Source organism: Symphalangus syndactylus, chromosome 5, assembly GCF_028878055.3.
Source record: "Symphalangus syndactylus isolate Jambi chromosome 5, NHGRI_mSymSyn1-v2.1_pri, whole genome shotgun sequence".
Taxonomy (NCBI): domain Eukaryota; kingdom Metazoa; phylum Chordata; class Mammalia; order Primates; family Hylobatidae; genus Symphalangus; species Symphalangus syndactylus.
Genome location: NC_072427.2, coordinates 15,682,194 through 15,697,805, shown reverse-complemented (window position 1 = coordinate 15,697,805; position 15,612 = coordinate 15,682,194). Strand labels below are relative to the sequence as shown.

The 15,612-nt window shown below is 41.2% G+C and overlaps 1 protein-coding gene across 7 annotated transcripts in view; it reads left to right on the top strand.

Annotated features, from left to right (window-relative positions):
• BLM (BLM RecQ like helicase) overlaps positions 1–15,612 on the top strand; it is a 101,507-nt gene that overhangs the window by 61,161 nt on the left and 24,734 nt on the right. For all 7 annotated transcript variants that reach the window (XM_055277186.2, XM_063638549.1, XM_055277187.2 and 4 more), the window contains 2 exons: positions 8,475–8,581; positions 10,570–10,730. In XM_055277186.2, the coding sequence (XP_055133161.2) occupies positions 8,475–8,581; positions 10,570–10,730 (268 nt within the window). The remainder of the gene's footprint in view (positions 1–8,474; positions 8,582–10,569; positions 10,731–15,612) is intronic.

Sequence of the window (15,612 nt, the reverse complement as noted above, 5' to 3'; positions counted from 1 at the left end):
GATGAGGTCTCGTTATATTGTTTGGGTTAGTCTGGAATTCCTGGCCTCAAGTGATCCTCCCACCTTAATATTCTAAATAGTGTGGACTACAGGCCCACACCCAGCTAGGACTTTTTGTTGTTCAGTTAGTTGACATCTGGACGAATTGGGTCCGTTTATATTTCTTATTTTTATGGATGTAAGCACTAAGAAATATTGCTCACATAAACATGTAGATGGGAATGGAAGGCATTTTTTGTAGCTGTAACAATTATTTGAATTCCTTCTGACATATATGCCAAGACTGCATAATGATCTGTCATCAAATTTTTTTTTTTTTTTGAGACGGAGTCTCACTCTGTCGCCCAGGCTGGAGTGCAGTGGCGCGATCTCAGCTCACTGCAAGCTCCGCTTCCCGGGTTCACGCCATTCTCCTGCCTCAGCCTCCTGAGTAGCTGGGACTACAGGTGCCCGCCACCGCACCCGGCTAATTTTTTGTATTTTTAGTAGAGACGAGGTTTCACTGTGGTCTCGATCTCCTGACCTCTTGATCCGCCCGCCTCAGCCTCCCAAAGTGCTGGGATTACAGGCATGAGCCACCGTGCCCGGCCCAAAAATTATTTTTAATTATCTGTTAATTGACAACTCAATTAGGTCTTTCAAATTTGTGGTAAGCAAAGAATTGGAAACTCTCTGGGAAAATAAGCAAGATCAATCGTTATTCACTTACTTTTTCTAGGAAAAATACCCTAAAAAAAAGCTTTACCAATACTTATCTAATGACTATTAGGTAGTCTTATTCTTCTTTTAACAAGAATCCTGTTCCCTGTATCCAATATGTATGGAAGAGTTGGGGAAATAAAAATACTGGTAGTTTCAGTATACCTTTCCAATATGATATTTTTGACAAAATACTTTTATTGTGTGATACGCTTTTCTAATAACTTTTTTGTTGTTTTTTGAGACAGGGTCCCAGTCTTTCACCCAGGATGGAGTAAGTACAGTGGTGCGATCTCGGCTCACTGCAACCTCCGCCTCCCAGGCTCAATTTATCCTCCTGTCTCAACCCCCCGAGTAGCCAGGACTACAGGCGTGCACCACCATGCCTGGCTAATTTTTATGTTTTTTGTTTGTGTTGTTTTTTTCGCAGAGACGGAGTTTCACCATGTTGCCCAGACTGGCCTCAAACTCCTAAACTCAAGGGATCTGCCTGCCCCAGCCTCCCAAAGTGCTGGGATTACAGGCGTGAGCCACCATTCCCAATCATATTGTGTGATATACTTTTAAATACAGTTTTGTCAAAACTGTGGCTATAGATTAGCTCTTTCCAAAAATGGGAAATGACTACCACATAACCTAATTGGTAAAGCCAGTCTTTACTGCTAAATTAGACTTCTTTTCTTTGTAGGTTTTGTTTTGTTTTGTTTTGTTTTGTTTTGGAGATGGAGTCTTACTCTTACTATATTGCCCAGGCTGGTCTTGAACTCCTGGGCTTAAGTGATGTTCCTGCCCTAGCCTCCTGAGTAGCTGGGACTACAGGCACATACCACCATGCCTGGCTGACTTCATTTTACTTTTCTTTTTTTGGGGGGGGTTGGGGGGGTGGACTTTCACTCTTGTTGCCCAGGCTGGAGTACAGTAGCTCACTGCAACCTCCACCTCCTGGGTTCAAGTGATTCTCCTGCCTCAGCCTCCCAAGTAGCTGGGATTACAGGCGCCCGCCACCATGCCCAGCTAATTTTTTGTATTTCTGGTAGAGACAGGGTTTCGCCATATTGCGCAGGCTGGTCTTGAACTCCTGACCTCAGGTGGTCTGCCCGCCTCGGCCTCCCAAAGTGCTGGGATCACAGGTGTGAGCCACTGTACCTGGCCTCATTTTTCAATTCACATAAACTATTTAGTATACATCCCATGACAACTATTGTCAATTACAAAAGCAACAAGCTGAGCTCTAATTGACTTTGTTTGCTCACACAACACTTTGAAAAGACATGAGTTTGACACCCCAAACAGGATAATATTTACCATTTTAATGGTAATACCCAGCAGAACCTTAGACAAGAAATGACGGAATCTAACTTTTAAGAAAACTTTATTAAAATGTAATTCACACACTATAAAATTCATCCATTTAAAGGGTACAATTTAGTGGGTTGCTTTTTTTCTGTATTTTCACAGAATTGTACAACCATCCCCAATATCTAAGTTTAGAGCTTTTTATCACCCCAGCGAGAAACCTGGTACCCATTGGCAGCTGCTCCCCATCTTCTCCCTCTTGTTTGTGCATGGCTTCTTTCACTGAGCATAGTTTTCAAGGGTCATCCATGTTGTAGCATTGGTCAGTACTTCATTCATTTTTATAGCTGAATAATATTCCAGTGTATGAGTATTTTGCATTTTATTTATCCATTTATCAATTGATGGGAACTGTCTGTAACTAGATATTTGGTAATTCCAAACATCTTATTTTCCAACAGGCAGAGTAAGATTTATTACATGTAATAAACTCCAAGGGTCTATTAACTTTTTCATTATAACAAATTGTGTAAATATTGCTTTTAGTTAGTTACCCACAGTCCTTTTGCAGTAGAGATAGTTGTCTTGGTTTTAATTGGATTCGTGATCTACAACTTTATGTTCTAATCTCATGTCATTTTTATTATTTTTAGTTAAAGTAATTTGTTTGACTAAATTAACTGGTAAACAGTTCTGAGCTTTTTCAATTGTGTCTACAAATTTTAAGAAATTCAAATTATGTGCCAGATGTTTTTAGTAACAGCTTTGTTGCGGTATAATCCGCATACCATACAATTCCCATATTTAAAAAGTACAATTCAAAGTTTTTAGTATATTCAGAATTGTACAACCATTGCCAGAGTTTTAGAACATTTCGTCACCCTCCAAAAACACCCATACCCATTACAGTTCAATCTCCTTTTCCCCTCACATCCCCACCCTGCCAGCCCTAGGCAACCACTAATCTACTTTCTATGTATAGATTTGCCTACTCTGGGTATCTCGTGTAAAGAGAATCATCCAATATGTGATCTTTTGTGACTGTCTACTTAGCATAATGTTTTCATGGTTTATTGGTGAATAATATTCCATTGTATACGTATACGACATTTTATTCATCAGTTGATATTGGGTTGTTTCCATTTTTATTTTTTACTATTATGAATAATGCTGGTATAATCATACATGTATAAATTTTTGTGTGGACATATGTTTTCATTTCTCTTAGGTATATACCCAGGAGTGAAATTATTGGGTCATATAGTAACTCTATGTTTAACCTTTTCTTTTTTTTTTTTTTTAGATGGAGTCTCACTCTGTATCCTAGGCTGGAGTGCAGTGGTGCGATCTTGGCTCACTGCAACCTCCACCTCCAAGGTTCAAGTGATTCTTCTGCCTCAGCCTCCTGAGTAGCTGAGACTACAGGCGTGCGCCACCACGCCCAGCTAATTTTTGTATTTTTAGTAGAGATGGGGGTTTCCCCATATTGGCCAGGCTGGTCTCGAACTCCTGACCTTGTGATCCGCCCGTCTTGGCCTCCCAAAGTGCTGGAATTACAGGCATGAGCCACTGTGCCCGGCCTATGTTTAACCTTTTAAAGAACTGTCACACTGTTTTCCAAAGTGGCTGTGCCATTTTACATTTTCACTAGCGATGTATGAGGGTTCTAATTTTTTCATATCCTCACCAACACTTGTTTTTGTCTCTCCTTTTGACCCAAAGATTTTTTTTAATTAATAAAACACTTTTCTGAAAATAAAGTATATTTTTTTAATGTGGGAAAAAGCAATAAGGCCATTGTTGTGCCCAGTCACGATAGCATTCCTGTCGGTGGTGAGACTCATGCACCGTTTCCAACTTAAGCACAAATCAACTTAAATGCATTTTAAGATTTTCTTCATCATTTGTATTCCTAGACAATTCTTAAATCTACTACCTTTTTTGCCACGATCTGCTACACATTCTGCCTTTTCAAGCACTAAAAGGACTCTAGGAGTTTTTTGCAAAGAAAGCTGTCATAAGAGAGGTGGTATCAAAGTATTGTTTAACGGTAGTCTCAAAGACTTTCAGGGTAATGCATTCTGTGATTATAGAGATGAAAGAAACAACGTCATAAAGTGAAGGTCATCTTCATTCCCACCACCTTATTCTCCATATATCTGAAATCAGAACATCCTAATAAGGGCCAAAATACTTTGTTCCTAGTTACTCTTCACCCTTAACAGAAATAAGTAAAACACCTAAAGATATGAGGCCCTCCTACCAAGGATTTCTAGTGCTTTAATTAAAGAAAATTTCACCTACACGCATACTATTTTTCAATTTGCTTTGTTTGGTGTCCTGGAGGTTTTTACATCCTGCAACAGTGCACAGTGGTAAAATTCAGAATTGATGAAAAGTAGGATTGGTTTGTTTGTTTTCAGAAAGTGAGACATTTGTAAAAGGGAAAAATGGAAAAGGTGAAACAAGCAGGATGTCTTTTTTTTTTTTTTCTTTTTAGACAGAGTCTCGCTCTGTGGCCCAGGCTGGAGTGCAGGGGTGTGATGTTGGCTCACTGCAACCTCCGCCTCTCAGGTTCAAGCGATTCTCCTGCCTCAGCCTCCTGAGTAGCTGGAATTACAGGCACGTGCCACCATGCCTGGCTAGTTTTTGTATTTTTAGTAGAGACAGGGTTTCACCATGTTGGTTAGGCTGGTTTCGAACTCCAGATCTCATGATCTGCCCGCCTTGCCTCCCAAAGTGCTGGGATTACAGGCGTGAGCCACCGCGCCCGTCCAGGATGTCTTTTTTTTAAATAGAGACAGGGGTCTCACTTTGTTGCCCAACTGGTCTTGAACTCCTGGACTCAAGTGATCCTCCTGCCTTGGCCTTCCAAAATGTTGAGATTATTGATGTGAGCCACTGCCCCTGGCCAGGATGTCTTGTCTGTGGGAGCATTTTCAGATCAGTCTTAGGAAAAAGGACAGCCAGCCCTTCGTATCTGCAGTTTCTCCATCTGCAGATTCACCCAACTGTATATCAAAAACATTTGAAAGAAAAATAGTTTCTGAAAGTTTCAAAAAGCAAGATTTGAATTTGCTGAGCACCAAGCGCTATGCTGTGTCCACATGAATGAAGTGATGTGTAGGCATACTCTGCTGTATCCTCCCGCCATGACAAGAAAGATGTTACATAGTTACTGACAGTACAGTGTAGCAACTATTTACATGGCATTTATTTAATACATTGTATTGAGTATTATAAGTAATCTAGAGATGGTTTAAAGTGCACAGGAGGATGTGCATAGGTTATATACGTATACTATACCATTTTATATCAGGGACTTGAGCATCCTTGGATTTAGGTATCTGAGGGAGCCCTAGAACCAATCCCCCATGGGAAACCAAGGATGTGAAAATTGGGGGTCTGAATTTGTTTAAGACGATCTTTGCTCATGTATACACAGAAAGTCTTTGTGAACCCCTAGAAATGTATGCATCCCAATTTTAGACCACTGGTCTAAAAAGATACTGAAATGTGGTTTAGAACTCTGAAAAGAGGTCTAAGGTGAGGGCAAAAGCTGGGACACATGGGACTGAGATTTGGGTGCTGTTTAAAGCAGTGAGAGTGCTGAAGGAGATAATGTAAGAGAAGAGAGCCAGATGTCTATGGGGTGATTCTCACTTAAGGAGTGAGCGAAGGAAGAAGAGGTGGAAGTGGAGAAACTAGTGATGCAAGGGAGAAAATCCCATGGGAATATAAAGTTGTGAGACATAATAGAGAATTTTCAGTAAGGGTAGCAACAGTGTAGAATACAGGCCAGGCGCAGTGGCTCATGACTGTAATCCCAGCATTGTGGGAGGCTGAGGCGGGAGGATCACCTGAGGTCAAGAGTTCAAGACCAGCCTGGCCAACATGGCGAAACCCCATCTCTACTAAAAATACAAAAAATTAGATGGGCGTGGTGGTGGGTGCCTGTAATCCCAGCTACTCGGGAGGCTGAGGCAGGAGAACCACTTGAACCTGGGAGGCAGAGGTTGCAGTGAGCCGAGATCGTGCCACTGCACTCCCACCTGGGGGATAGAGCGAGATTGTCTCAAAAAAAAAAAAAAAAAAAAAAAAAAAAGTAGACAGAGAGGCCAGAGAGAGTGAAGTCTGAAAGAAGACCAATCTTTGCATATACCAAATGCAGCAAAATCACTTCTGCCTATTGTGTGGGCCCATCTAGTTGGATTTAGATACAAAAACAGAAAGCCAGTGGTTTTATTCCTCATCTTTTCTTCCTCTGATCCTGTATACAGGCAGCCCCCGCGACACAGGTTACTGCAGTTTATGGTCTTTTCTTCTGTCTACCCAGGCATGGAGATGTCTTTGTGCTCTATCCTTACCATGTTCCACAGTGTTCTCTCTCCTCCTGTGGGTTGGATATAATTGAAATGTGGAGCAATGGGGGTACCTGGAGGGCAGGACCCTATAACAATTCTGTCACCTTTCTTTAGTTTTAAAAGCCTTGAAAAAAAAATTTTGGCAGAATGGTAGAGGCAAAATTGAGAATAGAAAATAATGATAATTGAAATTGAATGTGTAGTTAGTTGGTTGGGAACATAAGTATTTTCTGAGAAACTTGCCATTGGAAGAAAAGAGAGGTTGATTAGAAGAGAGGGTCAACAGAGGCTTTTGTTGGAAAGGGTGGTCCTAGAACGTATTCAGAGATAGAATAAAAATTCACAGAACAGACTGAAAAGACAAGAGAGGAGATAATGGAGAGAACAAGCTCACTGAGGAAGTGGGAGGGAGGAAATGGGGCAAGAATAGTAGACCAGAGGAAGAGGAGGAGCACATCTGTCTCAGAGTCAGTCACATTTTATTTGGGGCCAAGAACAAAAATAAAGTGACCATGATCAGTAGGGCTTTAACTCCTTCTGCTGTCCTGCAGTTAGCTCTTTATGTATCCCGGGGTGTCCAGTCTTTTGGCTTCCCTGGGCCATATTGGAAGAAGGATTGTCTTGGGCCACACATAAAATACGCCAACTGGCCGGGTGCGGTGGCTCACACCTGTAATCCCAGCACTTTGAAAGGCCAAGGTGGGCAGATCACCTGAGATCAGGAGTTCGAGACCAGCCTGGCCAACATGGTGAAACCCCATCTCTACTAAAAATAACAAAAATGAGCTGGGCGTGGTGGCAGGCACCTGTAATCCCAGCTATTCAGGAGGCTGAGGTAGGAGAATTGCTTGAACCCGGGAGGTAGAAGTTGTAGTGAGCCAAGATCGCACCCTTGCACTCCAGCCTGGGTAACAAGCGCAAGACTCCTTCTCAAAAAAATAATAATAATACACTAACAGTAACAATAGCTGATGAGCTTTACAAAAGAATCACAAAAAATCTCACTGTTTTAAGAGAGCTTATGAATTTGTGTTGGGCCACATTCAAAACCATCCTGGGCTGCATGTGGCCCGTGGGCTGCGGGTTGGATGAGCTTGAGTACCTCGTCAAAATTTGGGAACACTGATGGCCTAAAAATATGTATATTTCCTGTATGATTTCCTTAATATTTTAAATAATGTTCTAACCATCTCTGCTTTTAGTCAGCCTCATCTTGGAGTCAAGAGACTGGGCTCCTGACTTACTTTGTCTTTTCTGTATGTTTTCTCTTCCACAATCCTAATTTTTTGTCATCTAGTCCCATAAACATTCTCTCTTTATCACCATTCTTTTCTTTAACCCTTAGCCTTACTTCCATTTCAGTGTTCTATTATATAATCTGCTAGTGACAATATTCAACTTAAGACTACTTGGTAGGCCGGGCCCGGTGGCTCATGCCTGTAATCCCAGCACTTTGGAAGGCTGAGGCAAGTGGATTGCTTGAGGTCAGGAGTTCGAGACCAGCCTGGCCAACATGGTGAAACTCTGTCTCTACTAAAAATACAAAAATTAGCCAGGCGCGATGGTGGGCATCCATAATCCCAGCTACTTGGGAGGCTGAGGCAGGAGAATGGCTTGAACCCAGGAGGCAGAGGTTGTAGTAAGCCAAGATTGTGCCACTGCACTCCAGCCTGGGCGACAGAGTGAGACTCTGTCTCAAAAAAAAAAAAAACTACTTGATAATTAGCTTGGGCTGCTATGACAGAATACTGTAGACTGGGTGGCTTAAACAACAGGAATTTATTTCTCTTGGTTCTGAAAGCCAGGAAGTCCAAGATCAAGATGCTGGCAGATCCCATGTCAGATGAAGTCCCTCTTCCTCGTTTGCAAGTGGCAGTGTTCTCTTTGTATGCTCACATATGCGGGTGGGGAGAGCCAGCAAGGTCCTTACTTATTTTTGAGCACTTATCTCATTCGTAACTCCACCCCTCATGACCTAATTATCTCCCGGAGGCTCCAACTCCTAATACCATCACCTTGGGGGTTAGGATTTTAGGGGGACACATGTAGTCTATAACAATACCTAAAGCTATATTTTCTCATAATAACTAAATTTTATGTTTGGGACTTTTTTAGGTTTAGCATGAGCTTTAACAGACATAATCTGAAATACTATGTATTACCGAAAAAGCCTAAAAAGGTGGCATTTGATTGCCTAGAATGGATCAGAAAGCACCACCCATGTGAGTACAGCCATGTGATTAGCTGTCTAGAAGTAACAAATGTCTTTTTAGTACCACAATAAGATATATAAAATTGCATATTAAACATTCCTTTTTGCATTATGACAGCACTAACTTGCTCTTTATAGAGCAGACTATTGCAACTCTCTCAATTCTGGAAATTATAAAATCTCATTTGGTTTAATAACAATAAATTCTAACAAAAATATATTAAATACTTCCTCCTACACACGTATAACTTTTGGTTTCAATGTCTTTCCTCAGGCTTCTATCAGTGTTTGAATTATACAGCTTTTTGTTTTAGTGCCTTGTCCCAAGCCTGTCTGCCTTTGAGTTATATTAACTAAAATGAGATTCTGAAATTCATAGTAGTTTCCCATGTAACCCCCTTTCCGCTTTTCCATGGAGAATATTTTTGGTATTTCTATTTTATTTTTTAGAAATTAGTATACATATTTGTGTGGACAAATCAGTCAGTAGAGATCTACCAAGAAAAAGTCAGTTATTGCCCCGCTCAGGCCCACCTTGCCCAGGCAGCTAACGTCAATAGCTTCATGTGTATATCTAGACCTTTGACTCAGTCACAGAGAGATGACTTTTCCTTTAATACCTTTTACTTTCCATTTCTAAAAACAACACACATAATAATAAATATAATATATGCTCATTAAAGAAAATTTAGATGTCCAGGCACTGTGGCTCACGCCTGTAATCTCAGCATTTTGGGAGGCCGAGGTGGGTGAATCACTTGAGGTCAGGATTTCAAGACCAGCCTGGCCAAAATGGTGAAACCCCATCTCTACAAAAATTAGCCAGACGTGGTGGCATGCACCTGTAATTCCAGCTATTCTGGAGGCTGAGGCAGAAGAACTGCTTGAACCCGGGAGGCAGAGGTTGCAGTGAGTTGAGATTGTGCCACTGCACTTCGGCCTGGGCGACAGAGCAAGACTGTCTCAAAAAACAAAAAAGAAAATTTAGAAAGCAACAAAAAGAAGAAACAAAAGACAAACATCACTCAATGAGCAAAATCACTGTTATCATGTTATTACTAATTTCCAGTATTTTTCTATTCATTTTTTTCTACTAGCATACTATATACGTTTCTACCCTTAATCTACTTTATAATCATGAGCATTTTCCCATGTCTTTTAAAAACTTAGAAAACGCTTTTGATAGTTATAGTATATTTTGTTTCACAGTTCCCTTTATTTGTTTTCCTAATGTTTCTCATTAAAATCTTTGTAATTTTCAAAGTTTGAAGTAAAACTTTTGTTTATGTCCTTATATCACTTTATTTCCTAGATTAATTTCCTAGAAGGAAACTGAGTCAAAGGTATTTCTAAGACTCTTGATACATACTGCCATATGCTTTGACAAAGTTTGTGCAAGAATGGCTTTTTTTTTTTTTTTTTTTTTTTTGAGACTGAGTCTTGCTCTATCTCCAGGCAGGAGTGCGGTGGTGCGATCTCAGCTCATTGCAACCTCTACCTCCTGGGTTAAAGTGATTCTCCTGCCTCAGCCTCCCGACTAGCTGGGATTACAGGTGCCCACCACCACACCTGGCTGATTTTTTTTGTATTTTTAGTAAAGATAGGGTTTCACCATGTTGTCCAGGCTGGTCTCGAACTCCCGACCTCAAATGATCTGCCCTCCTTGGCCTCCCAAAGTGCTGGGATTACAGGCATGAGCCACCGTGCCCAGCCAAGGATGGCTTTTTTATACCCACATGTATCTAGTGTGAAGTAGAGCCCAGAGTTCGTCCAGGTCCACCTCACAAGTCATTAGCAGCGACAGGATTAAAAGCCACATCTCACTTCCAGCACACATGAATTCCTTGCTTGAATTATTCACGTGTGTGGTCTTCCAGCAGTATAAGAGCACTACGGGAGATCTATTCATGGTTCATGTATTTCTGAAAACATAGTGTAAATTGTGTTGTTGTTTATGTTAAAAATTCTTGTTTCTCAGTACTCTTGGTTTCTTGGCAGATGATTCAGGGATAATTTACTGCCTCTCCAGGCGAGAATGTGACACCATGGCCGACACATTACAGAGAGATGGGCTCGCTGCTCTTGCTTACCATGCTGGTCTCAGTGATTCTGCCAGAGATGAAGTGCAGCAGAAGTGGATTAATCAGGATGGCTGTCAGGTAACATTTTTAAAGATAAACAAATAATAGAAATGATATTTTATAGCATATAACCAAACATGCACGTGTAGAATGCAAACTGTTTTTACCTCGAAGGTAGTAAACATCAAAATAAGACTGAAATTTAAAAAACAGATTTTCTTTGAGACTTCTAAAGTTGCTTTTTCTTTCAGAAAAAAAAAATCTGCTTGAGATATAATTCACATATCATAAAATTTATCCTTTCAAAGCAAACAAGTTAGTACTTTTTAGTATATTTGCAAAGTTGTACAATAATCATCACTATCTAATTCCAGAATTTTTGATCACCATAAAAAGAAACCTCATACCCAGTCACTTCCCCCACCCCCTAATGCCTGGAAAAAACAGATCTACTAACTACTGCTAACCTGTTTCTAGAGTTTATTACTCTGTACATTGCATGTAAATAGAATCATACAGTATGTGGTCTTTGTGACTTTTCTTTTTTTTTTTTCTGGAGACAGAGTCTCACTCTGTTGCCCAGACTGCAGTGCAGTAGAGGGATCTCGGCTTATTGCAATCTCCGCCTCCCAGGTTCAAGTGATTCTCCTGCCTCAGCCTCCTGAGTAGATGGGATTACAGGTGTGCGCCACCATGCCCAGCTAATTTTTGTATTTAATATTTTTAGTGGAGACTCGAACTGGTCTCGAACTCCTGGCCTCAAGTGATCCACCTGCCTCAGCCTCCCAAAGTGCTGGGATTATAGGCATGAGCCACCTCGCCTGGCCTGCTTGCTTTTATTTAGCATAATTTTTTCAAGATTTATCCATATTTTAGCATATATAAGTACTTCATGCCTTTTTATGGTCAGATAATATTCTGTTATATGGATATAACACAGTTTATCTACTCATCAGCTGGTTAGACATTTGGCTTGTTTTGTTTCTATTTTTTTTTTTTTTTTGAGACAGGGTCTTACTCTTTCATTCAGGCTAGAGTGCAGTGGCATGTTCTCTGCTCACTGCAGACCGTACCTCAAACAATTCTCCGACTTCCCAAGTAGCTAGGACCACAGGTGTACCACTATGCCCAGCTAATTTTTCTATTTTTTGTATAGACGAGGTCTCCCTGTGTTGCCCAGCCTGGTCTTGAACTCCTGGGCTCAAGTGATACTCCTGCCTCAACCTACCAAATTCTTGCAATTATAGGTGTGAGCCACCATCCCCGGTGTGTTTCTACTTCTTGGCTACTATGAATAATTGCTTTGTGAGCATTCATGTACAAGTTTTTCCATGGACATATGCTTTCAGTTCTCTTGGGTAGACTTGCTGGGTCAAAGGGCAACTCTTTGTTTAACTTTTAGAGGAACTGTGAAACTGCTTTTCGAAGTGGCTCTGCAGTTCTGCATTCTCACCAGCAATGTATGAGGTGCCAGTGTCCCCATGACTTCGCCAATATTTTTTATTGTCCAGCTTTTTTAATGTGTTCGGCCTTGTGGGTGGGAAATGGTATCTCTTTGTGGGTTTTTTTTATTTCACATGGAAGACCACACACGTGAATAATTCAAGCAAGGAATTCATGTCACCCAGGCTGGAGTGCAGTGGCGCAATCTTGGTTCACTGCAACTTCCGCCTCCCGGTTCAAGCAATTCTCCTGCCTCAGCCTCCCAAGTAGCCGGAACTACAGGCATGCACCACCACACCCAGCTAATTTTTGTATTTTTAGTAGAGATGGGGTTCGCGATCGCCAGGCTGATCACGAACTCCTGACCTCATGATCCGCCTACCTCAGCCTCCCAAAGTGCTGGGATGAGAGGTGTGAGCCACCATGCCTGGCCCTCTTTGTGGTTTTGATTTGCATTTCCCTAGTAACTAACAATATTGGGCATCTGCTTCTGAGATGCGAAATCTGCCGTCACCCAGGTGGGTGGGGAGGAACGCTGAGAATACTTTATGAGAATACTTTAGGCATCTCTTTTTTTTTTTTTCTTTGAGACAGAGTCTCGCTCTGTCGCGCAGGCTGGAGTGCAGTGGTGCGATCTCGGCTCACTGCAAGCTCCACCTCTCGGGTTCACGCCATTCTCCTGCCTCAGCCTCCCGAGTAGCTGGGACTACAGGCGCCCACCACCATGCTTGGTTAATTTTTTTTGTATGTTTAGTAGAGACGGGGTTTCACTGTGTTAGCCAGGATGGTCTCGATCTCCTGACCTCGTGATCCGCCCGCCTCGGCCTCCCAAAGTGCTGGGATTACAGGCATGAGCCACCGCGCCCAGCCTACTTTAGGCATCTCTTATTGTGGTAAATGCCAGCCTTGGATAGATCCCTCTAAATGTAAGGATGAATTTCAGCAAAACAACTAATAATTACTTGGAGCCAATGAAAAGTTTCAGCTCAGGAAAAAGTATTTACTTTGAAGATTCAGAGGAAAAATATCTCTCAAAATTGTTTTCTCTGGGAAAACAGAAAATTTTAGAGGATATCAGTTTAGTATCCCGAGAAAGATATAAGAAGACTTGATATACATGAACTAGCAACAACTTCCATAAGAAGATCACAGGGTGAAATGAAGGGAGAAATAAAAATCCAGTTTATGGCCAGGTGCAGTGGCTCACCCCTGTAATCCCACCACTTTGAGAGGCCGATGTGGATGGATCACCTGAGATCAGGAGTTTGAGACCAGCCTGGCCAATATGGTGAAACCCTGTCTCTACTAAAAATACAAAAATTAGCTGGACGTGGTGACGGGCATCTGTAGTCCCAGCTACTCGGGAGGCTGAGGCAGGGGAATCACTTGAACCTGGGAGCCGAAGGTTGCAGTGAGCCGAGATCGTGCCACTGTACTCCAGCCTGGGGAACAGAACAAGACTCTATGTCAAAAAAAATAAAAGAAAGAAAAATTCAGCTTATCCAAATAAGAAAAACAAAACTAAAAGCAGAATTATATATTAAGACACAAATGGAATGACTCAGTCTCGGTGGAGACAATAGAATCAGTGATGTAGTGAGTAGCTTGAGAATGCAAGGGAAAAAAGAGATTAAAATGGGGTGGGGTGGAAATTATCTTTGTTGACAAAGGAGGTAAGGATTCAGCCTAAGAACAGTAAGCGTACCCAAGCAAGAAAGCAGGATAATTGAAACAGATAAGTGTGTTATAAATAAATACGTAACAAATACCTGACAAAAATAATAGAACACTGTCTTCAGAGTTGGAAGAAGGAAGACTGGGACCGAAGAATTTCATACCCAGCTCATTGTCATTTATGTTGAAACCAACAGAAGGTCATTTTCAGATATGCAAAAAGTTCAGAAATATATCACTCATTTGTCTTCTTGAAATACTGATTTCAGTCTTCCCAAATTAGTTTATATATTTAATCCAAATGCCAGTGTTTTGTTTTTTTGTTTTTTTCCCTTTGATAAACTTTTTCTAAAGTTTGCCTGGAAGAATATTCAAGTGAAAATGACTAAGAGAGTTTGGCAAAAAACCTAATAACACAGGAACACTAGTTTGCAGTATATTATAGGCAGATCAGTGGAACAGAACTGACCAGAAAACATGTAAAAACAATACATGATAAGGAAAAAGTTTGCAGGAAAGGGCCAGGCATGGTGGTTCACACCTGTAATCCCAGCACTTTGGGAGGCCAAGGTGGGAAGATCACTTGAGCCTAGGAGTTCGAGACCAGCCCAGGCAACATGGTGAAACCCCGTCTCTACAAAAAATACAAAAATTAGCCTGGCATGCTGGTGCACACCTGTAGTCCCAGCTACTCGGGAGTCTGAGGCAGGAGAATAGCTTGAACCCTGGAGGTGGAGGTTGCAGTGAGCTAAAATAGCGCCACTGCATTCCAGCCTGGGCAACAGACCGAGACTGTCTCAAAAAAAAAAAAAAAAGATTGATTTTTTTCAAGTACTTTAAATGATTATGTGTAGTATAAATAATCTACAGTGGAGATATATATATAACTTTGATCAAAAATATGGTTAAAAATAGTGAGGGGTTTATAAAAATCTAATTATTTCTGCTCTCAGACTAATTAATCCTTACAGTCAGAATATAATATTAGCCTACACCAGCTCGACAGACTTGATCTTGTTAGATTCAGGAGATAGAATAAAACTTGACCATTATTCTTCACAAAGAATGATTGTGGCTTTAAGTTTTAAAAGCACAGAAATAAAGAAGGAAATCACAATTAAACAAAGCCACTTTTCCCATTTTCAAGAATTAAGAGCTTTCAGAAAGAGTTGGCAGCCTCGCATCCTCATCTGGAGGCTGCAGGCGGTGCCTCACAGCCCTGTGTCTGCCCTAATACTCGGAGACGCACCTGGACTTCATGGAACCCTGTGGGTCATGCTTCCGGACCTGTTGGCTGACACATCTTGCTGTGCAGCCTCTCCACCTGCTCTCCATCACTAGAAGCTACAATAGTTTTTCTGTTTCCAAGGAGATTTGCCTTTGATCCGAGTGCCGTAAATGTAGATGGATGACTAACTGAGAGTGCAGGCCACTCACCGCCATTCCTGGTGTTGATAAATGTACCACTTTACTGTCCACATACTCCAGAACTTGCAGTTCCTTCCGCTGGTACTCACAGTTGCTGAAATCATGTCATTAGCCTCAGTCTGCCTGCCAGATATTTCAGATGCCTTTGAAATACTGTTCTTGCAGTAGCAATTCATTTTTTTAAGTGCTAAAAAAACCTTGCAGTTTTATTTGTGAAATGTAATTTTGCCTGGAGACATAACATTTTGGTCTGGGTTAAATAACTTCTAAATTCGCAACTGAAATGGATATCCTTGAAAACTGATTTATCAAGCTCCTGAGAGTGAACTATCACCTTGCTTCCACTAAGTAATTTGTAAGGGCTAAGATCCACAGTCCCTGGTGTTTTTCCTTTTTTTGGTATAAGTAGCTCTCA